This window comes from Choloepus didactylus, chromosome 1 (genome assembly GCF_015220235.1).
Source record: "Choloepus didactylus isolate mChoDid1 chromosome 1, mChoDid1.pri, whole genome shotgun sequence".
Taxonomy (NCBI): Eukaryota; Metazoa; Chordata; class Mammalia; order Pilosa; family Megalonychidae; genus Choloepus; species Choloepus didactylus.
In genome coordinates, this window is record NC_051307.1 from 152,083,055 (window position 1) to 152,110,630 (window position 27,576).

Sequence of the window (27,576 nt, forward strand, 5' to 3'; positions counted from 1 at the left end):
TAAAAAAAATAAGATGTAATTTACAAAGCAGTTCCATCAATACCAGCACTCACTTAGAGAACGAAGACAACATTCATTTAATATCTGCTAAGCAGCATAGGAAGAGATCAAAATGGTTTTATGCCCATATTTTGAGAAAAAAAAAAACATGCTCACATAGCATAAAAGGTTCATTTCCTTGAATTATTTGCCCAGTTATCTGTAGAGAAACTTGGGTGACTACTTTTGGCATCTAGTATTTGGTAGAAAAGAATTGTATTGGTATTGCAGTGGGAGAAGAGGGGCGGTGAGGGAATATTGAGGACTTTTCATATGCTTCCATTGAATTCCAAGGGGAGCAAAATTACACCTCTGAGAAAGTCAGAGGATATTAGACCAGCACATTTCCCACTGAAGGCAGCAGGCTTCTAGAGACTGGCAGGAATACCAGCCATTTCCACTATGCAATCTGTTTTTCAAACCTGCAAAGTGTCATTTAATAGTACTCAACTGTGTTTTCTGTGTCTATCCAATTCCATGTTAAACGCATCAGTTTAAAAGCCTCTACAAAAATCTACGCCTATAAAACACCATCATATAAACCCAGATTCTATTCTTGAGCAAATTTACTCAGAAATAAAAATGACAGCTTGGATTTACATTGTGTATCTCATTCAAAGAACTCAAATAACTTCTATTCACAGTATCTCGGTTACTTTCACATAGTTTTCTGGGATAGAGAGGACCTGTTTTTTAGGTGAAATAATTAAGGCTTAGAGAAATTTTAGTATTTTCTCAAGATTCCACAGCAAGCCAATGGAAGATTGATTTTAAAGCCAGAGCTTCTATTGCATTAGATTATTAACCTTTGTTTTTGTAACATACTAACATCTAAGTGATCAAAATATACTATTGACTTTAGATAACTTGTGCCATCTGTAAAATCAGTTAACCTTATTCTACCCATCAAAGCAATGGTTGCATCTGAATTTATATGTGGATGTAACCCAAAGCCACCAAATAGCAACCAACTAAAAGCGCCATGTAAACTTTTCTACCTGGAGACTGTCTTCTAGTGATAAATGTTAACTAAGTGTCTACACATAAATTATCTCCTCTGATTCTTACCACAGTCAGTTATCTACAGTGGAAAGAAGCGAGGCTCAGAATACTAAAGTGGTTTATTTAAATCCACGTGGCTCCTAGGTGGCAGAGGTGGGAGATGAAGCATGTCCAATATTCTTTGTCCTACACTAGAGCTGTTTCTCAAAATAGGGCAGTGATATGCCAATCAAGTTTGGGATGAAAATGAAATCCAACAGTCAGGTTCCCATTTTATTACTGATTTCACTGAACAAGCTTTTAATCAATACCTGCCATCGACCAGGCACTGTAGGAGTAACTGAGGGAGAGGGGTGATAAACAAGACACAGATCTTGCCCTCAAGAAGCTGCTAGTCTAATGGGGATACTGGAAAGACAAATGGCAGTGAGTTTAAAATGTAGCCCAGGCAACTATGGAAGCAAAGGAGGTGGGAGGCATGAGTCCCTATAACACCCTGCTAGGGAGAGGGCTCTATGAAGGCTTAAAGTCTCCCTCACCTCAAGGCAATATTATGCTTGATTAGAGAAGATAAAATGTCACTTAGAGAAACCATGAACCATATTTCTCCCTGTACTGGTTTGTATATATTATGTCCCCCAGAAAAAGCCATGTTCTTTGATGCAATCTTGTGGGGGCAGACATATTAGTGGGGATTAAGTTGGAACATTTGGATTAGGTTGTTTCCATGGAAATGAGCCCCACTCAACTGTGGGTGATGACTCTTGATTGGATAGTTTCTGTGGAGGTATGGCCCTGCCCATTCAGCATGGGCCTTGATTAGTTTACCAGAGCACTATATAAGCTCAGACACAAGGAGCGAGCTTGCTACAGCCAAGAGGGACACTTTGAAGCCAGAAGCTGAGAGAGTAGCTGCAGATGAGAGACAGTTTGAATATGGCCATTTGAAAGCAGACTCTTGCTCCGGAGAAGCTAAGAGAAGACAAATGCCCCAAGAACAACTGAGAGTGGCATTTTGAAGAGGAGCTGCAGTCTAGAGAGGAATATCCTGGGAGAAAGCCATTTTGAAACCAGAACTTGGAGCAGGTGCCAGCCATGTGCCTTCCCAGCTAACAGAGGTTTTCCGGACGCCACTGGCCATCCTCCAGTGAGGGTACCCATTTGTTGTTGCACTACCTTGGACATTTCATGGCCTTAAGACTGTAACTGTGTAACCAAATAACCCCCCTTTATAAACACCAGTGCATTCTGGTGTTTTGCAATCTGGCAGCATTAGCAAACTAGAAAAGATTTTGGTACCAAGAGTGGGGTGCTTGTGCTGCTGAGTTTGCAAATACCAAGCATGTTGGAATGGTTTTTTAAATGGATAAGGGGAAGATCCTGGAAGAATTGTGAGGCATTTATAGAAAAGGCCTAGACTGCTTTGAAGAGACTGTTGGTAGAAATATGGACTCTAAAGATACTTCTGATGAGGCCTTGAGCAGAAATGATGAATGTGTTGTTGCAAACTGGAAGGAAGGTGATCCTTGTTTTAAAGTGACAGAGAATTTGGCAAAATTGAGTCCTGTTGTTGGATGGAAGGCAGAATTTGAAAGGAACAACCTGGAATATTTAGCTGATGAGATCTCCAAGCAAAATATAGAAGAAGTAGCCTGGCTTCTACTTGCTGCTTATGGTAAAATGTGACAGGACAGAGATAAACTTAGAACTGAACTCTTGGGTACAAAGAAACCAGAAACTGATAATTTGGAGAATTCTGGGCTTCCAAAAAGTGAAACCCCAGAAGCTACAGCCCAACGTGAGGATGTAACCAAACATGGAACCCAGCTGCCATTTCAGTACAAGCCAAGATTGGAGAAGGAGTAAAGCAGAAAGGATTTGTGGGAAGTCCTATTGTCTGAGGGCTTTGATCCCTGTGTGCTTCATGCAAAGCCAACAGAATTTTTATGAGCTCTTTAGAGACAGAGCCACTGCCAGTAGGGACTGGAGGAGACAGATAAGGAACAAACTGAAGGAGAAATTTCTTCAAAGACAGAGCCATGGAGGTTGAGGTCTAGAGTCAAGAGGTCTCAGGAAGGGAGAGCAGAGTGGCCCACATGCATGGAAAGGGTGAGTCTGCCCCAGAGATTGAGGGTGGGCCTTCCACCTCGATGTTTCAGGAAAGGTGTTGCCACCTCAGGCCTCAAAGAGGGTGGAGCACATTCCCAGGAGACTGAGGAGAACCTGGCCACCACCCCACTGTTCTGAAGGGGTTGAGCATGTGCCCCGGAGATGGAAGAGAATCTGGGTGCTGCCCTAATGTTTGAGGAGAGTGGGGCGGAGAAGGTGGTCTCCCCAGTGTGTGGATATGTTTGAGCACTCACCCCCGTGTTTGGAGAGAAAAGGGCTGCCACAAAGGCCCTTAGGAAGGGTTAGACTCCTGCTCTCTCAAGCCCCAAGGATACAACATCGTTCTGTTAATGGAGTTTGTCTTGAGGGTTTTAGGAACACTTTAGGTCCTGTTGACCCTGTTTTCCTTTCAGTTTCTCCTTATGGCAATGGGAATGTTTACCCTATGACTGTCCCTCTTTTGTGTATTGGAAGTACATAACATGTTCTAAATTTCACAGGTCCACAGCTAGAGGAGAACTATGCTTTTGGACAGACCATGCCTGTAATTGATTTTTTTGGGATCTTGTACTTAACTATTGTTAATGAAATGATTTAAGTTTCTGTGATATTGTGATGGGATGAATATATTTTGTGTATGGAATGATCATGTTTTTCTGGAGTCCAGGGGGTGGAATGTACTGGCTTGTATATATTATGTCCCCCAGAAAAAGCCATGGTCTTTGATGCAATCTTGTGGGGACAGACATATTAGTGAGGATTAAGTTGGAACATTTGGATAAGGTTGTTTCCATTGAAATGCACCACTCAACTGTGCTGATGACTCTGATTGGATAGTTTCCGTGGAGGTATGGCCCCACCCATTCAGCATGGGCCTTGATTATTTTACTAGAGCATTATATAAGCTCAGACAGAAGGAGCGAGCTTGCTACAGCCAAGAGGGACATTCTGAAGAACACCCAGGAGCTGGGAGAGCAGCTGCAGATGAGTGACAGTTTGAAGATGGCCGTTGAAAGCAGACTCTTGCTCCGGAGAAGCTAAGAGAGGACTAATGCCCCAAGAGCAACTGAGAGTGACATTTTGAAGAGGAGCTGCAGTCTAGAGAGGAATGTCCTGGGAGAAAGCCATTTTGAAGCCAGAACTTGGAGCAGATGCCAGCCACGTGCCTTCCCATCTAACAGAGGTTTTCCGGACACCATTGGCCATCCTCCAGTAAGGGTACTCGATTGTTGATGCATTACCTTGGACATTTCATGGCCTTAAGACTGTAACTGTGTAACCAAATAAACCCCCTTTATAAACGCCAGTGCATTTCTGGTGTTTTGCAATCTGGCAGCATTAGCAAACTAGAAAAGATTCCCCCAGTGGTCCTATGTGTAAGGGTTTTCCGTTTCCATCCATGGCCACAGATGACATGACCTGCTCAACATTAGTGAGGTTGGCCCAGACACTCTTTGGGAGTGCCTTGGCTTAACCCCGGTGGTCAGGAATCAAGGCCAGGTCACCTGTACTTGCCATTGTGACAGCTCTCCCCTGACACATGCCAAGAAGAGTAAAACTCATGATCATGTGTCCCTGACTATTCTTCCCACTGAACTTGCTGCTCTACAACACCGCAAGGCTGCACTGCAGCAGAGCTCTGTCAGTGTTATTAGGAAGCTATGCATATTCCACACCCAGGGTCTACAGCTTGATGTTGGTCTGAGAACCATAGACTTTTAGGTTTGGAAGGACTTAAAGACAATTGTATTTACCTTTCTCATTTTAGATGGGGACTCTGAGGCCCAGAAAGAAAAAAAAAAACACTTTCACAGAAAATAGGAATTGCAGGTTCTCTCCAAATGCAGAAGTTTAAGGGGCTAGTTTCTGAGAAATGGTGGGAGGTAGAGAAGATTTTTCATAAAGGTTCTCTTGAAGTCACTTTTGAGTGACAAAGTGAAGAGAAACAAGTAGTCGTAGGTGCCATTTCATTTCACAATGGACAAATTCCACTAATGGTTTTGATGCCATGAATAATTACAATAATAGAAACCACCATTGATTGAGCACTTACAATATGTGAGGTACTTTACATAAATCATTTCACTTTATCTTTCTCTAACATCTATAGGGAGGAAACTTTTAATCTCCATTTTACCACTGGGAAAACTTGAAGCTTAGGTTAAGTAACTGTCTCAAGATCACCAAGTTCATTTGCAACACAGCTGGGATCTGAACCCAGGTCAGTTTGACATCAGAACTGAGCTCCCAACCATTAATTCTCTTCTTCATGACAGATTTGGGAATGGCAAGGTCTTGGCACAAAGGTCTCGCTTCAGAAACTGGAAGCCCAGTTATGGAATGCTGGCTCCACAGAACAGAATTGGAGAAGAACTAGACAGCAACCAACTATACAAATGTTTTTGGGTATTGAAAATGGTTAAACCAAAACCCCTAGTTTTCTGAGGATAAGATTTCAAGAAAAACCATTTGAAGCTATTCAACAGCTCTTCACAGAGCTGGGAAACAGTTGTAGCTGACAGACCTCTCCCTGACTCGCTGTTTTGGGGAACAGAATGGCTCATTTTAAATGAAAGCAGTTCATTCTCAGCAATACTCAGACATAGACCCGCAGGATGGAAGTTTTGAAAGTGCCTAGCCTAAGTTCCATCTTCGTGTTAAAGAAGATGTTGTGCTGCAGTAGGAAATTTCTTTGGGAGTATTTCCTTGGACTGCCTCCTCAGGGAGCTGGCTGGGTCCCTGTAGGGTTCAGCATAGCTGATTTAGACTAAAACCAGAGCCTAGACTAGAGAGCAGGGAGTGAGGTGACTAGGGCAAAATTTAAGGAGGCACTCATTCTCAGGCTCAAGCAAATGTAGAGCCTGTGCTTTTACAACCCTGAAAGGAGTGCCTCCTTAAGACCCTGCGAACCTAGGGAGAGCACATTTAGTAGAAGATTGGATCTCCAGGCTCTACAAGGATTCCTGAAAAAGCAACTTCCCTCTTTCTGAAGCACAGGTAAGAAAGGACAGGGACTGACTTTTCACCTGGGTACTACAGATAAGAAACATTGGGCTTTTCCATTTATTTTGAACTGACATGGAGTTGGCTTTTTGTAACAAGCGTGACAGGTCAGTAAGTGGGCAGACAAGTGACCTATTACAATGAGAGAACCCAAGGGAGGCAGAAGAGGGTCTAATCTCCCTCATTCATTCATACATTCATTCATCCAATAAACATTAATTAATTGCCTACTGTTTGCCAGGAACTCTGAAAGATCTTAACAATACCTAGATGAACAAACCAGTGATGACCAACTTTTTTTCTAAGAGGATCAATTCAAGAACAATTAAAATACCTGCAGGCTATTTTGGGGGAGATTGTTTTTTTAAAATGCTGCTTCCAAATAAAAAAATGCATTTATCTGCAACTGAATGTCTGCATTCTTATATTATTTTCCAGTCCAGGAAGGATTACGATAGAGAGCTAAAATTTCAGAAATGACAAAGCTAGTTCATGCTGCAGTATCTGATGTAATCTAGCACCTTTAGAAACTGTTGTTTTTTTTCTTTCCTTGATTGACCTTGTAAACTACTGAACTGCAAAGTGTGGCTTTTCTCACAGTGTCTCTTAATATTACATTCTCAAAATCCAGAGATTTTACCAGTGCAAATAAGACAAATCGCAGCATTTTTAGCACAAACAGAAAGCTGTTGGATAGGCGATGATGCCATTTCCTGAGACTGAAGAGCAAGAGAGCAGATGTGCTGGGGCAAGTTAGGGGATGGAGAATCTTCAGTGCCAGGCACACAATAGGTGCTCAATAAGTTTTTTTTTTTTTTTTTTTTTTATTAAATTCAGTTTTATTGAAATACATTCACACACCATACAATCATCCATGATATACAATCCACTGTCCACAGTATGATAACATAGTTATGCATTCATCACCACAATCTATCTCTGAACATTTTCCTTACATCAGAAAGAACCAGAACAAGAATAAAAAATAAAAGTGAAAAAAGAACACCCAAATCATCCCCCCATCCCACCCCATTTGTCCTTTAGTTTTTATCCCCATTCCTCCACTCATCTGTACTCTAGATAAAGGGGGTGTGGTCCACAAGGTCTTCACAATCACACTGTCACCCCTTGGAATCTACATTATTATATAATAGTCTTCAGGAGTCCAGACTGCTGGGTTGGAGTTTGGTAGTTTCAGATATTTACTTCTAGCTATTCCAATACATTAAAGCCTAAGACGTGTAATCTATATAGTGCATAAGAATGTCCACCAGACTGACCTCTCGACTCCATTTGGAATCTCTCAGCCACTGAAACTATTTCATCTCATTTTGCATCCCCCTTTTGGTCAAGAAGATACTCTCAGTCCCACGATGCCGGGTCCACATTCATCCCCGGGAGTCATACTCTGCATTGCCAGGGAGATTTACACCCCTGGGAGTCGGGTCCCACGTGGGGGGGAGGGCAGCGAGTTCACCTGTCGAGATGGCTCAGTTAGAGAGAGAGAGGGCCACATCTGAGCAACAAAGAGGTACTCAGGGGGAGACTCTTAGGCACCATTATATACAAGTTTAGACTCTTCTTTGTGGTAATGACCTTCATAACGGCAAGTCTATGCTTGAGGGCTCAGCACATCAAACCGCCAGTCCCAATGTTTGTGACAACATCAACACCAGTCCAGGTGAGGATGTCCAACACATCCACACCTTCCCCCAGATCCTCGCGGCTGGGGAGGGGGAGGCTGTAAATATATTTTTTATTATCTGCCCAAATTACTCTAGGATGTGTCACTATTTCACTCCAGCCTATACTAACCTACCGTATCTCACTTCCTATTCAATTTTCCATGCAATTGTGGTGTTTGAACAAATCGACTGTAGAGTTGTACCGTTTAGAAAATTTAGATCCTGTACCAAATAGATATCTATTCCCTTGGTCTCATGTGAAAGTTGAAGTTTTAAAACACAATCAGTTTCAACCTTTACCCTTTGGCCTGGCTTGCCCTGGTCTTAACCAGACCTGCTTCATTCATATCACTAATTAAAGTGTGGGCTCTTTTTCAGCTTTTTTTTTTTTTTTTTTACAGTGGCTGTATGCACTAATACTGACATTCATATCTGCCGAGCTCTAGCTCCGAGTTTCAGGTGTCTCAGAGATATGCATTGTTCCAGAGACCAATCAGGTTATACGCTAGGGGATCAGCATCTCAAAGTTTAGAGATAGGCCTTACAATTCAGGGATAGAGTTAAGTGCTGTAAGAGCTTGCAATCTAGGGACTATTACAATTATTGTGTCCACGTTAGGCTATGTTCTAAGATTCAATTCTGAGTTTACACATTGTAGTTAGTCCATATTGGTGAGGCATCATCCCTCTCACCATGTTTTCTCCAACACTTTTACTCCTATATATATTTTTTCCTACAATTTTATAGAGTTATGTTCACATACCATACATTTATCCACAGTGTACAATCAGTTGTTCATGGTATCATCATAAAGTTGTACATTTATCACCACAATCAGCACTTGAACATACTGATTACTACAAGAAAAATTGTTTTGTTTTTTTTTTTTAGCAATAAGAAAAAATGATAAAAAGAAAAATAACATGTCATACAATACAATATACTACTAAGGACAGCAAATAACACAACTACCAAGAATCCCATATTACTCCCCTATATCCCCCTCTCATATACATTTAGCATTGGCATATTGCCTTTGTTACATTTAATGGAAGTATATTACAATGTTACTGTTGACCATAGACTCCAGTTTGCTTTGATTATGTTTTTTCCCAAATACCATCCCTTTTTCAAATTTCTGCATGGTTGACATTCATTTGCTTTCCCACATGCAAAAACATTTTTATATTTGTATATTTAGTAACAGTCATTGGCCACTCCAGTTTTTGCCACGTTATACAGTCCCAGTCTTTATCATCTATCTTTACCTCTGGTGTCATACATTCTCCTATCCCACCTCTTTCAGCTTTACTCACAGACATCTTTGTTCAGTGTACTTACAATACCGTGCTACCATCACACAGTATTATGCTATCTATTTCTGGATCTATGCAATCAATCCTAAACATTCTGTAGTCCTTCAGCATCAAATGGCTGATCTCTGCCCTCTTTCTATCTCCTGGTCGCCTGGGTTGTCAGCTTTTAACTCCCAAAGTTTGTTCATTATTGTCTGTTCATATTAGTGAGACCATACAGAATCTGTCCTTTTGTTTCTGCTAACTTCACTCAACATAATGTCCTCAAGGTTCATCCACATTATTACATGATCCATGTCTTTCTTCTATCTTACAGCTGCATAATATTCCATCATGTGTATATACCACAGTTTGTTTATCCACTCGTCCTTTGATGGACATTTGGGCTGTTTCCATCTCTTGGCAATTGTGAATAATGCTGCAATAAACATTGGTTTACAAATGTCTGTTTGTGTCTTAAGTTTCAGTTCCTCTGAGTATATACCCAGCAATGGAATAGCTGGGTCATATGGCAAATCTATATTTAGCTTCCTGAGGACCCTCCATACTGTCTTCCAGAGTGGTTGCACCATTCTACATTCCCACCAACAATGAATAAGTGTGCCTCTTTCTCCACATCCTCTCCAGCACTTGTCATTTTCTGTTTTTTTGGATAATGGCCATTCTGGTAGGTGTGAGATGATATCTCATTGTGGTTTTGATTTGCATTTCCTTAATAGCCAGTGAAGTTGAGCATTTTTTCATATGCTTTTGAGCCATTTGTATTTCCTCTTCAGAAAAATGTCTGTTCATGTCTTTTGCCCAGTTTTTAATTGGATTGCTTGTCTTTCTGTTGTTGAGATGCAGGATTCCTTTATATATTCGGGATATTAAACCCTTATCTGATATGTGGTTTCCAAATATCATCTCCCATTGTGTAGGTTGCCTTTTGACTTTTCTGACAAAGTCCTTTGATGTACAAAAGTGTTTAATTTTGAGGAGATCCCATTTGTCTATTTGTTCTTTGGTTGCTCGTGCCTTGGGTGTGAGGTCTAAGAAACCACCTCCTTTCACAAGATCTTTAAGATATTGCCCTACATTTTCTTCTAAGAGTTTTATGGTCTTGGTGCTAATGTTCAGGTCTTTGATCCACTTTGAGTTAATTTTGGTATAAGGTGTGAGATGGACATCCTCTTTCATTCTTTTGGAAATGGATATCCAGTTCTCCAAACACCATTTATTGAACAGGCTGCTCTTTCCCAGTTGCTTCGGTTTCACTGCCTTATCAAAAATCAGTTGTCTATAGATGTAAGGGTCTACTTCTGAACACTCAATTCGATTCCATTGATCAGTATATCTGTCCTTATGCCAGTACCATGCTGTTTTGAGCACTGTAGCTTTGTAATATGCTTCAAAGTCAGGTAGTGTGAGACCTCCCACTTCATTCCTCTTTCTGAAGACATTTTTGGCTATTCGGGGCAACTTACCCTTCCAAATAAATTTAGTTATTGGTTTTTCTATTTCTGTAAAGTAAGTTGTTGGGATTTGAATTGGTATTGCATTGAATCTGTAAATCAGTTTAGGTAAAATTGCCATCTTAAGTATATTTAGTCTTCCAATCCATGAACATGGTATGTTCTTCCATTTTTTCAGGTCTTGTTCAATTTCTTTTAGCAGTTTCTTATAGTAGTTTTCTATGTAAAGGTCTTTTGTGTTCTTGGTTAAGTTTATTCCTAAATACTTGATTCTTTTGGTTGCTACTGTAAATGGGATTTTTTTTCTTGATTTCCTCCTCTTGTTGTGCATTACTTGTGTATAGGAACACTACAGATTTCTGCGTGTTGATCTTGTAGCCTGCTACTTTGCTGTATTCATTGACTAGTTCTAGTAGCTTTGCTGTAGATTTTTCTGGATTTCCTACATATAGAATCATGTCATCTGCAAATAGTGAAAGTTTCCTCTCCAATTTGGATGCCTTTTATTTCTTTTTCTTGCCTAATTGCTCTAGCTAGAACTTCCAGCACAATGTTGAATAACAATGGTGATAGTGGGCATCCCTGTCTTGTTCCTGATCTTAGAGGAAAAGCTTTCAGTCTCTCCCCACTGAGTGTGATGTTAGCTGTGGGTTTTTCATATATTGACTTTATCATATTGAAAAAGTTCCCTTCTATTCCTATCCTTTGAAGTGTTTTCATCAGGAAAGGATGTTGAATTTTGTCAAATGCCTTTTCTGCATCAATCGAAATGATCATGTGGTTCTTCTGCTTTGATTTATTGATGTGGTGTATTACATTAATTGATTTTCTTGTGTTGAACCAGTCTTGCATATCTGGAATAAATCCCACCTGGTTGTGGTGTATAATTCTTTTAATGTGCTGCTGGATTCGATTTGCGAGTATTTTGTTGAGGATTTTTGCATCTATATTCATTAAAGAAATTGGTCTATAATTTTCTTTTTATGTAGTATCTTTGCCTGGTTTTGGTATTAGGGTGATGATGTCTTCATAGAAAGAGTTAGGTAGCTTTCCCTCTTCTTCAATTTTTTTGAAGAGATTGAGCAGGATTGGTACTAATTCGTTCTTGAATGCTTGGTAGAATTCACATGTGAAGCCATCTGGTCCTGGGCTTTTCCTTTTTGGGAGCTTTTTGATGACTGACTCAATCTCTTTACTTGTGATTGGTTTGTTGAGGTCATCTATTTCTTCTTGAGTTAATGTTGGTTGTTTATGCTTTTCTAGGAAGTTGTCCATTTCATCTAAGTTGTCTAGTTTATTAGCATATAGTTGCTCATAGTATCTTCTCATTTTCTCCTTAATTTCTGCAGGGTCGGTAGTTATATTTCCTTTCCCATTTCTGATTGCATTTATTTGCATCTGCTCTCTCTTTTTTTTTTTTTTTTTGTTAGCCTAGCCAGTGGTCCATCGATTTTATTGATTTTCTCAAAGAACCAACTTCTGGTTTTCTTGATTCTCTCTATTGTTTTCCTGTTCTCAGTTGCATTTATTTCTGCTCTAATCTTTGTTATTTCTTCCCTTCTGCTTGCTTTGGGGTTCGTTTGCTGTTCTTTCTCTAATTCCTCCAGGTGAGCAGTTAACTCTTCAATTTTTGCTCTCTCTTCTCTTTTAATATAGGCATTTAGGGCAATAAATTTCCCTCTCATCACTGCCTTTGCTGCATCCCATAAGTTTTGATAAGTTGTGTTTTCATTGTCATTTGCCTCGAGGTATTTACTAATTTCTCTTGTAATTTCTTCCTTTACCAACTGGTTTTCTAAGAGGGTTTTGTTTAGCCTCCATATGTTTGTGAATTTTATGACCTTCTGCCTTTTATTTATTTCCAACTTCATTCCATTGTGGTCTGAGAAAGTGTTTTGTATAATATCAATATTTTTTAATTTGTTGAGACTTGCTTTGTGACCCAGCATGTGGTCTATCCTAGAGAATGTTCCATGAGCACTTGAGAAAAAAGTGTATCCTGCTGTTGTTGGATGTAGTGTTCTATAAATGTCTGTCAAGTCTAGTTCATTTATCATACAATTCAACATCTCTGTTTCTTTAGTGATCCTCTGTCTAGATGTTCTATCCATTGATGAGAGTGGTGTATTGAAGTCTCCAACTATTATTGTAGAGGTGTCTATTTCTCCTTTCAGTTATCGCAGTGTTTGCCTCATGAATTTTGGGGCATTCTGGCTTGATGCATAAATATTTATGACTGTTATGTTTTCTTGATGAATTGACCCTTCTATTAATATATAGCGTCCTTCTTTGTCTCTTTTAATTGTATCTTTTGAAGTCTAACTTGTCTGATATTAATATAGCTACTCCCGCTTTTTTCTGGTTGTTGTTTGCATGAAATATCTTTTTCCAACCTTTCACTTTCAGTCTATGTTTGTCCTTGTGTCTAAAGTGAGTTTCTTGTAGACAGCATATAGATGGGTCCTGTTTTTTAATCCATTCTGCTAGTCTGTGTCTTTTTATTGGGGAGTTTAATCTATTTACATTTAGTGTTATTACTGTAAGAGCAGTACTTTCTACTACCATTTTGTTTTTTGGAATTTATATGTCATATCTTATTTTTTCCTCTCCTTTTACCTTTCCTGATAATCTTCATTTCTGCACTCTTCTCCAACTCTCTCTCTCCTGTCTTTTCCTATCAGCCTGTAGCACTCCCTTTAGTATTTCTTGTAGCGCCGGTCTCTTATTCACAAACTCTCTCAGTGTCTGTTTGTCTGAAAATGTTTTAATCTCTCCCTCATTTTTGAAGGAAAGTTTTGCTAGATATAGAATTCTTGGTTGGCAGTTTTTCTCTTTCAGTATCTTAAATATATCATGCCACTGTCTTCTTGCCTCCATGGTTTCTGCAGAGAAATCTGTACATAGTCTTATTGACCTTCCCTTGTATGTGATGGATTGCTTTTCTCTTGCTGCTTTCAGAATCCTCTCTTTGTCTTTGACATTGGACAATCTGACCAGTAAGTATCTTGGAGTAGGTCTATTGGGATCTATTCTATTTGGGGTACGTTGTACTTCTTGAATCTCTAATTTTTTGTCTTTTATAAGAGTTGGGAAATTTTCAGTGAATATGTCTTCTATTACTCTTTCTGCCCCTTTTCCCCTCTCTTCTCCTTCTGGGATACCCACAACATGTATATTTGTGTGTTTCATGTTGTCACTCAGCTCCCTAAGACCCTGCTCATATTTTTCCATTTTTCTCACCATCTGTTCTTTTGTGTGTATGAATTTGAATGACCTGTTTTCCAGTTCACTGATCCTTTCTTCTGCCTGTTCAAATCTACTGTTGTGTCCCTCCATTGTGTTTTTCATCTCCTCCATTGTGGCCTTCATTCCCATGAGTTCTGCCATTTGTTTTTTTAAGTTTATGAATTCTTCTTTATGGTCAGCCAGTGTCTTCTTTATATCCTTCAGCTCTTTTGCTATATCTTCCTTCATTTCAGCAAATTTATTTAGCATTAGTTGCCTCCACTCCTGTGTCTCAGCTGAGCTATTAGTTTGTTCCTTTGGCTGGTCCATGTTTTCATGTTTCCTGGTATGGCTTGTTATCTTAAGTTGTCTAGGCATCTGATTTTCTTGATTAGTTTATTTTGGAGCTTGTTTTCTGTCTTTTACCTAGTGGTTTTCTTGTTGGTTGGTTTTGTTCTCTGGCCTCTGTTATTCAGTTCAACTTATTCTAGACCTCTAACTTAGGTTCTATTTAGTTGATCAGAATTTTTCCCCTCTTGTTTTTTCTGTTTCTTGCTCTGCCTCTATGTAACCATTTTGTGAGTGGGTCTCGTCAGATATGGTCGACCCTAGTCAGATTTTCCCAGTCTAGTGAGGCCCAGGTCTCATTGGGAGGGTATGGAGTTTTCCTGAGAATGAGACCCTCCTATGAGGCCTTTAGAATTGGTGCTTTTCCTCTCCTGTCCAGCAGGTGGCGCTGGCCAGCCCGCAGCTCCCCCACCAGTGTAAGGAGGTATGGAGCCTTTAGTTCTCCTGGTGACTCTGATCCTGTCAGGGGCGTGGCTGACTGAAGCTGGAATCTGAATTCCAGCCCCTGGGGTCTGAATTCCCAGAAGGAGGACTGCCAGTTGAGCTGGACCTCCCTCTACTCTCCCAATCCTCAGAACTCCAGTTGTCTCTCAGGGGCACTATTCCCTTGTCCCCTCTCCTCTTTGGGGCCTCTCCAGGTAGATTCCTTGGTCAGCCTGAGTTGCCAATTAAAGACGGGGGTGGAGGCCTTCAGTAGTGAATACGGAATTCAAAGACACTGTGGGTACTCTGTCTCCCCCAAGCCCAGCCTAGTCCCTCAACCTGGGTTTCCCGATAGAAAATAACCACATATATTACTTTTAGATTAAAAAAAAATAGAAAAGAAATCAAGAAAAAGAAAAAAGGAAAAAAAAAAAAAAAAAAGAGTCTCTTTTAAAAGTCTTTCCCCAGCCTGGAAGTTTTGTCAGTGTCAGAATAGAGCATTTAAAGATATGCTTTGGGCTATTGTCTGATAATTACTCTCCAACCGCTTCAGTTCCACCCCTACCGGGGGCTATTGAAATGCAAAAAGATAAGGCATCAGTGAGAAGCCAGAAGGGACAAAATGTAGGGGAAAAAAAAATGGCTTTTTTGGAGTCTGGGAATGGGTGCCCGCTTTTACGTGCCCCCACTTCTCGGAGCCCAGCCCTTCTTTAGCACCCCGGCTCCCAAAGTTAGTTAATTAATTTGTTAATTAATTCTGCAGTTGAGGCTGGGTTGAGCCTTCCTTCTTGCCCTCAGCAGATTGCTGTTTTTTGGTCCCCCCCCCCCTTTCAGGAAGCCGGCAGCAAGACAGTCTGTGAGGTCTGGGTCGGGAGGGGCACCAGTCCTCTGGTCCGGGGAACTTACAATGTTCGCTGTGATCTCAGCTTTTCCTCCAATTCCAAACTAGTGTCCAATGTGTGACTGGTTACTGGAGACCCCGAAAACACTGTTTCATATAGTTCTTGGGTAATTGCCAGCTGCTCTAGGGGAGAGACGAAATTCTGCAACTCACCACTCCGCCATCTTGCCCCGCCTCCAGGTGCTCAATAAGTTTTGACTCATGTACAACAATCCAAGGTGGCATTGCTTTAGCAGTGGTTGCATGTGGGAGTCTGTAGATGTGGAAGAGGAAGGGGTGGACTAGAGATCAAGATTACTGGGTGTGGATGCAATTGCCCAGGGAGTTTGTAGAGTGAGAAGGGAGGAGAACTGAGATGGTACTCCTGGACAACATCCATATTTAAGGGATGAGTTTACAAAGGAGAGGGAGACAGAGATGGTAGAGGGGCACAAGAAAAACCTAGAAAGCCTAGTCTCCTACAAATAAGAGAGAAGAGCATTTTAAGAGACAGGAAGGGGCCATGAGTCATGTCACACAGATGGGTCAAGCAGTCAGGAAGCCCAGGAAGGAAGCCCTGAGAAGGGCCTGGGATGGAGAAGGAGTTATCATAAACACTATCTTGGGCCTTGGGAAAAGACTCCAAGTTCCATATGTTATCTCCTTGTTAAGTTTTCCCAGATTTTTTAATGACTTTTTTTCCCTTTCTGATTCTAAAAATAATGCATGTTTATTATAAAAAAACACAAAAAGATTCTGTAAAAAACTGTAGAAAATATAGAAGAGCTCAAATAAGAAAATAAAAAGGAACAGTGTTTCCTTTTTTCATTAGATCTTTTTGCCTCTTGGTTTGCTTTCCTCAGAGCTGTCTTGCTTTGTTTTACTAACCATCCATCCTGGTTTGCATTTTTTCATTCCCATCTCAGCACTAATTCTTTATAGTGCCTGTGCTCAATGGAATAGCCTAGATAGAATAAGTACTGGAAAATAATGTTATTTGGTGAGCTATAGAACAATGTATTTTGAGTCAGAGAGTGATTTATTGTATGTGGTGATCACACAAGGGACAACACAACATGGATAATTATACATATATTCACAAACCAACAACCTTGCTCATTGGTCCAGGTTTTTCCTTGCTAAGCACTATGTAAAACATGGATCTATTTAAGTGACTGCCTTTCTGCCAATGTTAGGAATAGGGGCAGGGAGGACTATGCTTATATCTTGGAGTAAAGGGTCATTCTAGCCACATCCCAGTGGTAACTCAAACACTGAAAAATCACATTGCTGGGGGCTTAGTCTATCCATCCTGTATGTTTAATTGTTGCTGTAACAAATTACCATGAACATAGTGGTTTAAAACAATGCAAATTTACTATCTCACAGTTCTGTAGGTAAGAAGTCCAGGTTATCTCAACTGGATTCTCTTTTCTGGGTCTCAGAAGACCAAAATAAAGGTGTCAACCATCTAGGCTCTTATCATGAGGGATAATCAGCTTCCAAGCTCATTCAGGTTGTTGGTAGAATCCAGATTCTTGCAGTTTCAGGACTGAGGTCACTGTTTCCTTGTTGGCTAAAAAGCTAGGGTCACCCTTAGCTTCTACAGACCTCTCTCCTGGCCTTGCAAGTGAGCCCCGCTATGTCTCAGGGCCAGCAATGATGTGTTGAATCATTCTCACACTTGAAATCTCCCTGGCTTCCCCTTATACCACATCTCTCTTCTTCCACCTTCTTCCAGTGCATCTTTCTGACACTGGTCAGAGAAATTTCTCTGCTTTTAAAGGCTCATGTGATTAGATTGGGACTACTCAGATAATCTAGTAGAATCTCCCTGTTTTAAGGTCTGTTCCTTAATTACATTTGCAAGGTCTCTTTTGTCATGTAATGTAATATATTCACAGGTTCCAGGGATTTAGGTCATGGACGTCTTTTGGGAAGTCTTTATTTGGCCTTCCAGACAGGCTGATGGCAGGAATGGGTGTATTCCTCTCACACAGGCCCAGTGTTGACTCTTTTCAGTATGACTCTTGCTCACCTCTGGCAGCTTTGCTAAGAGAGCAGGAATCTTCCCTCTACACTTTGAAACATTTCTGTAATGTACCTCAGGGTCTTGATTCACAGATTGGGAAATGATGGCATGAAATGTGCTAATTTCATATCTTTTTGTAGCAAGAGAAAAATTTGTGAAATCCACTTATTTTTTGTGTACAATGATCATGACTTGTGTCTTTTTGATTTTTCACTTTCCTTACAATTGTTAAATTTAATGGGTCATGGTGATAGTTTTATCTCCAAGTGTTGATTTCTTGGTGATCCATCCACACTTTGGCTTCTTTATGGCTCTCCTGAGCTTTTCTCTGCATTTATTTCACGATTTGTAAGCAAACCCTTGACCACCGTTTTCATTTTTAAAATGGCAAAATGCTTAAGTAACAATCCTGAGAGCTTGTACGACAGGGTGAGTCATCATCACTCAGATATTGGGCTTACTGCGAAGATTCCCTATTAAACTGCACCATGGCTCATTAAACCCCATTGGTGAGAAAATTGGGACTTTGTTAAATGTTTATATTCTTTGCTAATGTTAACTTTAGAATAACCCTGTTGTAGGTACTGCTGGGAAAGATTTTAAAGCTAGCAGCTTTCAGCCCATAAGTTCCCAGATTCAAGACCTAGAAAACACTCCCTGCCCAGATTCATCTCCAGATTTCTTGCTTTCGAATCTTTGTATATCTTATTCATTTTTCTTTTCTTCCTGCAAAACCTCTTACCCTTCTGATTACCTCTGTCTCCTCTCACTGGCAGCTAGGTTTTTAAGCAAAAGGAGAAATAGATTATTCCGCAACACCATTCAGCCATATTTGAAGTCAAGGAAAGGATGTGTGATTGTGGATGTTTTGACTATGAATTGATATATTGGATATACTGAATAAACAATCTCTGCCACAAAGCACTTACATTTCAAAGAAAGGAATTGAATGAATATGAATATCAATGTCAGAAATGTTAGTCTATAAATGTGCACATGGAGTTAATGTAAAAATAATAATTTTCCTCATTTAAAAGTTATTAGAAACCCTCTACATGTGTGCCCAAACAATCTGCTAATTATTGTGTGGCAAAGGACATTAAGATCTAGGCAGCTTTTATCAGTAGGTTCCATAAGAGAATTAAGTTCTACAGAAAATGACAAGAGTGACTGTTTTCACATTTCTCTCAGGGATGGTGCTTAGCCAGTATCATTCTAGATTCATAAAAGTTTTATCAATTCATTACTGTTCCGGTTTGCTAATGCCGCTGTTTTGCAAAACACCAGGGTTTATTTGGTTACAAAGTTACAGTCTTACATAAAGCATCCAAGGTAAGGCATCAACAAAGGGTACCTTCATTGGAGAAAGGCCATTGGCATCCGGAAAACCTCTGTTAGCTGGGAAGGCACATGGCTGCCGTCTGCTTGCTCCCAGGTTGTGTTTCAAAATGGCCTTCTCCAAAGTGTTGCTCTTGGGGCATTTTGTCCTCTCTTAGCTGCAGCTGCTCTTCAAAGTGTCAGCTTCCAACAGCCTTCTTCAAAATGTCTCTCAGTTGCTCTGAGCTTCTTCAGTCTGCGCGCTCTTTATATGGCTCCAGTGATTTAATAAAGACCCACCCTGAATGGACGGGATAACACCTCCATGGAAATTATCCAATCAAACATTTCACTCACAGTTGCTTGAGTAACATCTCCATGGAAACACTCAATCAAAGAATTCCAGTCTAATCAACGTTAATACATTTGCCCCCACAAGATTGCATCAAAGAATATGGCTGTTTCTGGGGAACATAATATGTACAAACCAGCACAATTATGTACAACAAATATTGGTTTTCCATCTTCTTGATATCAGAAACTTTATAACTCTTCAAAATCAGGAAGGACCCCAAAGAGCTTTTCTTTATGTGTGTTACATCTAGCAATATTTATCAAACTAGAAAGTAAAAATAGAAATTTGAAAATATTTAATTGATTTCTTTAAAATAATAATCCCTTTTTATATAAATATAAATATGATATTTTTGTGAAAATTGAATCCATTTCCCCAAACAAAAAAAATTACTGAGAAGAGTAGCACTGTTATACATTTCTGCAAATCTCCTTAATGAGCAATACAAGACAACTGGATTCTCATACCTGCTTCTGCATTCAATCTGTTGCACTGTCATACACCTTATAGCCTCTGGAAAATTCCACTGTATACTATGAAGGATTAAGAATGAAAAAGACAAGTTGCATCTTCATATTATTGTGAAAATGGTTTTGACCTTGCAGATCTTCCTGGATAGGTCTCAGGGACCCCCAGAGGACCCTGGACCACACTTTGGAGCCCCTGCCTTGGGGCATTGAGGAGGACTGCAAAAATGTATCTGCATCTTAAGTTTCCTCCAGTGCTAACTCAGTTCCAAAATGATATATCATATTGATGATCAAAATAAAATTGCAATGTTTTAGGGCTAAATCATTCATAATATCTTGTGTAACTTCTAATTTAGAATGACCTTAATTGTATAATATCTAGTGAATAGCTTTCTAGATCTGGCATTGTTTCTCTGACCTAGTTCAGAAGGTTTAAGTTTTCTAGTTGTATTTCTAGGGGTGTGATTGGCAGAGCTTGACTGACAAAACCAATTCATGTACTGATTCTACTTGGGAGTCTTCATTGAGAAGGTTTAGGGTCAAAAGAATTCCCATATTCCAGCCTGTCCCAGATACCACAATTTTTCTGGAAATCTTCTCTTGAATTCTATGTACAATATTTCAAGAAAGTAGAAAAAGTTACAGGAGAATTTCTTTCCCTTTCCTCCCTCTGAGAAAAAGAAAATGCATTTTTACAAACTCACTTTCTGAAATGGAAAAATGCTGTCTCATTTATGAGAATGCTAGGGTTCTCCACCTGTCAGACCTGACATGGTTTCAGCTACAGAAGCCCGAGACATTTTTGATTTTCCATGTGTCATGGACAAGTGTCATACACACTGATTTGCACAGAAAACACTCCCCAGGGAGAGCCAGCATTTTGAGAAGGTTGAATGAAGACTTAGAATGGCAGGGGTAGGAAGGATTGTGTGTTGTTGTACCTCTACCCAGGCAGATCTTATACCAGGTTGCTGAGAGCTGCCACATTAAAATATCATTTGAAATTTAAATTCCTTATAAAACTCCAAGAAAATAGGGGTCAGAGAGCTCTAATGGTGATTCTAGTGTAGGGGCTGTCACAAAATCACCCTGAAGACTTAGAAGTTGCTGAAAGAGCAGCAAGACAGCAGCAGAAATGGCAGTAAGAAAACTGCAGAACGTCTTTTAAAACACACTGAGATATTGACGGGTCAGACAGTCATTATCTGTGTTTTTATCTCCAGGTATGGTTATTACCTTTGAGATGAGAAAAGATTAGCTTTGATGTGATAATAGGGCTGTAGGAGGGGGCAAGACTCTTGAAATGAAGAAATTCATCAAAATATCAAATTACTTCAGTGTTAGGGTTTTCCTTTCCAAGCTCGAAAGTTCTGCTGTATTTAACCTTAGCAGTTTTTCATGTAACTTGAATTCATTCCCTACCACAGATTCTCAGCATGTTCTACCCTCCCCTTGCCTCCAGCTCATGCACTGCTCCCTGATCTTTCAGCAGATGATCTTGCTTTTCTGGAAGGCATACACTTCCCTTCTACCCCTCTGTTGTCCTCTGCCTCCCCTGGAGTTTGCTCCAGCAGTTTCCCCTTCTCTTTTCTCTATTGTCAATCTCTCTTTCCTCTGGTATTCTGCTCAGCTATATTTTAGAAACCAAAGAGAAAGCCTCAATTGACTTTTTACCCCATAGGCTGTTGTTTCATTCTCTGTTCCTCCATCGTCAGCTTCTTAGAAGTACAGTTCACACTCACTGACTCATCACTCCTTCCATAACCCCTTACTGTTTGACAGCTGAAACTCTTTTCTCAGGGATCTCCAAAGATTCCATGGCATTTCTCAGTTATCATACTCCTCTGTAAGGCTTGTATGCCTTATTACCAGTGTCAGAAGAGGGGACCTATAGGAGGAGCTCTAAACCACACATGTGGCATTAGAACCTGCCACTAAAAGATGAGCAAAACTGAAGTAAGACAAATGCAAAAATGACCAAATCCCCTGATAAAATCAGAGTTTGAAAACTCAAGTGAGGTCTTTTCCCTTTCCTATCCACATGGTGTCTGGAGTCTCCTCTCTGTGCTGTCACAGGAAGGCTCATCTAAACAGGCATTGCTTTGGGCCTGGGTTGTCCTTATAAACCCAGCAAGGTGTGGACAGAGCTCATCTGAGCATGTCACAGATGTTTTAAGAGATTCTCTCTTGGGAAAGTGTCAGACATGTTTTGGACATTGTGTGTAAGATTGAACCCTGCCAGCAAGCTAATTAGATGAGTTTTTTTAAAAAAAAAACTCCAAGCTCAGCAGCAGAGTGGGTGACTAATTTCCTGACTCACCTATTCAACTCATGTGCGATCCCAGCAAATACTCCCTCTTGTAGGACACACTGCCTGGCTTTATTTCAAAGCTGTAACATTTCTTCTCAGGGTAGATAGGAATGCACAAAGTAATAGCTTTCTCCTTTGTGTGGGATATCGTTTATGAAATGGAGTTCAGTTTTCTGTGCAAAAGGAATCATGGGAATGTCAGAGCTATTTTAAACAAAAACTGGCTATTCAATTAAAGGCCTGTCTTCCTAAAGGCTCAAAGCTCTCATTGAAAAGATAGAGTCCATCCCCACAGGATAGAGTGGATATCATAACTGAGGAAGTTGGGAAGGGAACCCAAGGTTTTATGTCCCTATTCATTGGCCCAAAAAGCCTCTCTGGGGGTGTAGATGAGCTGCAAATCATTTTCAGAGCTTGGAAATATGAACAGCTACAGACACTAAAGTTAACAATACAGCTTCCACGATAAAGCAGTCTAGTTTAGGAAAAACTTTCTTTTATTCCAAAAAATCCCAGCAAAAAGAAAATGCTGTTAATTAAAACCCCCAATTAAAACTTCTTGGTTTTAATCAGATGCTGTGTCTTGACTCTATCGAAGGAGAAAGATAACATTTAACAGAGGTACTTGCTGCCCCCACCCCCACCACCACCACCTGCAAAGTCTAAGGACTGTGGTAAATGTGAACAGTTACCTACCAGTAGAGAGTAGATCTCTGCCATTTTGCTTATTATGATCAAGGATCTATTCAACTAAAATAATGAAATTGATTCTATGCCTGGTAAAATGGGATCTGGCCAATTGTCATTCCAATTCATGACATATTATTTCTGTTCTGTCTTCTGTCTGGTTGATGAGTTCAATACTCCTAATTCTAGTAAATAAAATCTATTTACAGAAATTCATGATGCATTTGGTTTCCAGCTGACTTTATGTTCATGCTTAGAACCAGGTTTGGCAAAAGTACCACGTGTTTTTCATGATCCTTTCTTTCCATTCACAGCTTTAGCTGTTAATATCCCCATAAAATCTCTCATGCACTCTCTTCTCTTTCTGTATATTTTTTCCCAGGCAACCTCAGCCACTCTCATGTTCTATGAATATGCTTGTTACCTCCAAATTCTCTTCTGCCTTAACTCTGTAGAGCTCCAAATTTTTACTTCCAAATTTCTTTTAGAAACTTCCACTTGAAATTCACCTGGCTATTTAAGTCAACATGTTCAAAACCAAATTCACTGGATTCCTTTGTCAACACATTAATTTCTATTATGCAGCCCCACCTACCAATTACTAAAGATCAAACCTGGAGTCACTCCTTACTGTCCCTCAGGCACTAAGACCCACCAATTCTTCATCCCAAATATCTGAAGGTGTTGACTCTTCTGCTCTTTCCTCACTGACTTTCCTTCCTTCATTCACTCTTAAAGGCGTGCTATGTTACAGCATTGTGCTAAGGGCTAGTGACACAAGGGAATATGGGAAACAATGAACAAAAAAGCACAAAGCACTGCAGTTATTGGCAAATGGCCTGTCGAAACCCAGAGCAGTGGATGTGCTGGGTGGACCTACGTTTGAGAGCCCGAATCCAGGCCTCTTCCTGTCTTGATGCAACTTATCTCTTGCCTGAACTATTGGGAGAGGCTCAGCCCTTGTCCATTCTGTCTCTACCTTGCTGCCTGAGCTTTATTTTCAAAACTCAAATCAGACGTTGTGTCATGCCTCTGATTAAAGCCTCCCATGATACCCCATTGCAACAGGACAAGCTCCAAAATTCTTGATCACACTTACAAAACCTTGAAAATCTGGTCTCAACCTGCCTCTCTTGCTTTTCTTTTTCTCTGTTAACGCTCTTTTATATAACCAGACCTTTTCACTCCCACTTGCTATTAAAAACTCCCAGTGTAATGTACCCAAAATTGTTCAGGAATAATTATTTGATTCATGTTCTGAGCTCTTTTAACAGGGCTCACATGCTTTTCCCATAGTACTTATTAGACACCATTGTAATTATTTATTTGGGATCTGTGGGAAGGACAAGCTGTTTTTTTTCGTAGAACAGAAATGAAAATACCCACTCTACCTTGCAAATTTATCATCAGTATAATTTCAACGACCCTTTTTCCCCTTTTGGTAATCAATTCAATGGATCATTTTCCCAATGATTGCTGTTCACATTTTACATATCTGTTGCAAACATCAAGACACTTATTGAGTGTTTGCCAAGTATCACATAATACAAAGATGGGCCCTGTCCCCAAGGAGCTCACATTCCCTTCTGTGATAAGTTCTGAGATTTGAACCAAATGCTATAAGCATAAAGGAGTGAGTAGGGTCTCTGCTAATGGAGTCAGGGGGACACTTGAGAGGTCTTTAAAGACTGAATAAATCTATATATATATATTTTGTACCAAGAAGTGCATGTGTGTGTGTGTTTACATATTTGAGGATGGGAAGATGGTAGGCAGATGGATGAGAAAGAACTCATTGTCCTCAGAAAGAACCGAAATGCAAAGGTAGTTGGGAAATTCAGACTGGGCAGAAGGGGCAAAGAGAGATGTTGCTGAGGGTGTAAGCAGGGTGCAGATGGTAGAGACCCATATGAAGGAATGTGGATGTTGTCTGCAAGCGGTGGGGAGCCCAGAGAAATCTCTAAGTAGGGAAGTAACACAATCACATTGTGTTCTGAATAAAGGTCTGGTTTCAGTTTAGAGGTAGATTTGAGAAGATCGGCATTTAATGAGTGCTTTTCAGAAGTGAACACAACCAAGAAAACTCCATGGCTTTGTTCCAGCTAACTGCATATATGTGTGTGTCTTCCTAGTGACAGTGCTGGCCATTTTCCATGAACTGCACGTCGACCCCGACCTGTATACACTTTTGTTTGGAGAGAGTGTGTTGAATGATGCAGTGGCCATAGTCCTTACATAGTAAGTACCAGTACTTTGCCTATGTTGCTTTTACCATGTTAAATATACTTCCACTTGGAGATAATTTCTGATAGCTTTAATACATAACCTTTTATGTCATAGACATGCAGGCAATTCCTAGCTTTTAAGGAACTATTATCACAGGAAATCTCCAATAATGGGCCCAATTCATTAGGCACCTAATTTCTAGTACTATTAATGGTTCTTATGTTTTCAGCCTATTACAAGATACTACCTAGAGGGTAACTGTTTTTTTTTTTTTTTTTTTTTTTTATTTGATCATATATTTAGCTGATTCACTTAGGGTTCCTAAAATGCACAAAAATGAGCTTACTTCATTTCAAATCAATATCATTTAAGATTTTTCCTAATAAAAGTAATTTTCCAGATAGCAAGCTAATAGTAACCTTTGTGTTTATAGTAAGTTTCGCAAATTGGAGCTGGAATGGGAGGTCAGAATACTCTTTATTTCTCAATCCTAGCATAATGCTTTATAAGAATGGACACATCTTTAATTCATCACTTGCCAAGTGAAACTGATGGAACTTCAGCTAAGAGCTAATGTAATTTTTCCTTTGTCCTGGAAGAATTTTCTTTTTGAGAGAACTACTGCTCTTTTCTCACCTCCCCTTTAGACATTCACCATTTATTTTTAATAAATGCCACTCTAGTGTCTTTTCTAGTGTCTTTCACTGCGGCAGAGGTCTCTTCTCTCTCAGTTTTAGATTAAGACCAACATTTTGGGTAACTGTCAAATATCCCAAAGGAAAGTAGCCATCTGATAATTAAATGTGACAACAGGATTCTATTCAGGGTGTTAATTACTTCAAATGCATTTGAAAATGTATTGTGAAGTAACAAAGGATTTTTAAAAGTCAGACCTCACAGAGGGGAGTAAGGAAAGGACAGAGCAACACTACTCATTTTTCCTTCCAGTTGACATTTCTTAAGGCTGCCAGCTCAAAGTTGCCATTGAATTCAAAAACTTTCAACTGAGAGTCTTGAAATAAAGCTTATCTTTCAGCTGGCCACTGCAGAAATGCCTTTCCTGCATTAAAGGAAAATATCAGTACGTACAAATTAGGAGCAAAAGCCATGGCAGATTCACAAATGCGAAAGGATATTTTTAAGGGAAAACCAAGAACAATTAATTAGGACATTAGGAATCCCTGTCCAAGAAATACTAGTATTAACGGAACATTTTGTGGGGGGGGGGGGGAAACTGCTGAGTTTCTCATTTTCACTTCCTGAGCTGCCAGGTTATAAAAGGCCAAGCAAAGCAAAACTATGAAAGTGCAAATGAGCTTGGGAAAAAATCATCATGTGGCTACAACCCAGGGAAGGTTTGGTCTTTCTGCTTTGAGCTCTACCATTCACAGTAGTTTTCCATTAAAATTGCAGACTTAAGGATGATTGTTGATGTGATGGAGCACAAGCCTGGGGGGCATTTGAAACAGTCTTTTTAGTATTTCTTCAGGTCAATGTGTGGTTATTACTGGTAGTGCCAAAGATGTGCCTCTGGTACCCCCCACCCCCACTCCCACCCCGCACTGCATATATCTTGGTTTCACACCATGGGGAGAACTCTTCCTTTCTGTGGTATGAGATTTTGGCCACCGTAGCTGAAATCCTGCACTTCCTAGTTTTGCCAATTCAGGTATTGCACTGAGTGCCCCAGTGAGTGCTAGCCCTTAAAATAAAGGCACTCCTGTGATGTGAATCCATAGACTCTTTCCTTCCCTTGGTGCGTTTGGACTCCATCAGCCCCTTCCATGATTTCTCCTGAGTGGTATGTACCTTAGATGTCCTGCTTACCACTTCCCAGAATTTTCCATGTGTTGTACTCTTCTGTTTTTCTCAGTCGCTCGCTCACTTGCTTCTTAAACTTCATTTACAGCATATATGACAATTTCTTTTTATACATCTACTTATATACTCATATTCTGTCTCCTTGTAATGCCCCCTCCTCACCTCTTTTCCAACTATTTTTAAGTTACCTTAGGAAAGCCCTTTTTAAAAATCATACAAAGGTTTTCCATGATTTTTAGACTAAAAATCCAGACATTTGTCTCTCCAGTTTTTCTTTCCCTTCACACCAAGCCATGCCACATGCTCTGACACACCTCTGGGTGGTGCCTTCACACCTCTGAACACAGGTAGTGCCCTCTGCTTGGGTTGCCCTCTCCAGCCTTCTGCCTAGTGAAGTCTTTCAGTATTTACCTCAGTCTCCTCCAGAAAATATTTCCCCACAGGCTGAGCCCCTACTTCACCTCTGCGTGTACTTCCCTTAATGCCCTTTACCACACAGCATTTCAATCTTGGTTTTACACGCGTATTTGACTTTCTAGATGGTAAGTGTTCTGGTTTGCTAATGCTGCTGTTAGGCAAAATACCAGAAATGGATTGGCTTTTATAAAGGGGGATTCTTTAGCTACAAATTTACAGTCTGAAGGCCATGAAAATGTTCCAATTAAGGCATCAATACAAGTATACCTTCAGCGAAGGAAGGCCAATGACGTCCAGAAAACCTCTTTTAGCTGGGAAGGCACGTGGCTGGCATCTGCTGATCTTGGGTTGTGTTCCAGCTCCTCTCTCGTCTCCTGTGCATTCTTCAAAATGTTGCTCTTGGGGCGTTATGTCCTCTCTTAGCTTCTTCAGAGCAACCATTGGGCTAGCATCCCC

At 40.1% G+C, this 27,576-nt stretch overlaps 1 protein-coding gene across 1 annotated transcript in view; it reads left to right on the forward strand.

Moving 5' to 3' along the window:
• The window catches only part of SLC9A9 (solute carrier family 9 member A9), a 592,279-nt gene that overhangs the window by 169,207 nt on the left and 395,496 nt on the right, over positions 1–27,576 (forward strand). The window contains exon 6 of the mRNA XM_037843226.1: positions 24,789–24,894. Within this exon, the coding sequence (XP_037699154.1) occupies positions 24,789–24,894 (106 nt within the window). The remainder of the gene's footprint in view (positions 1–24,788; positions 24,895–27,576) is intronic.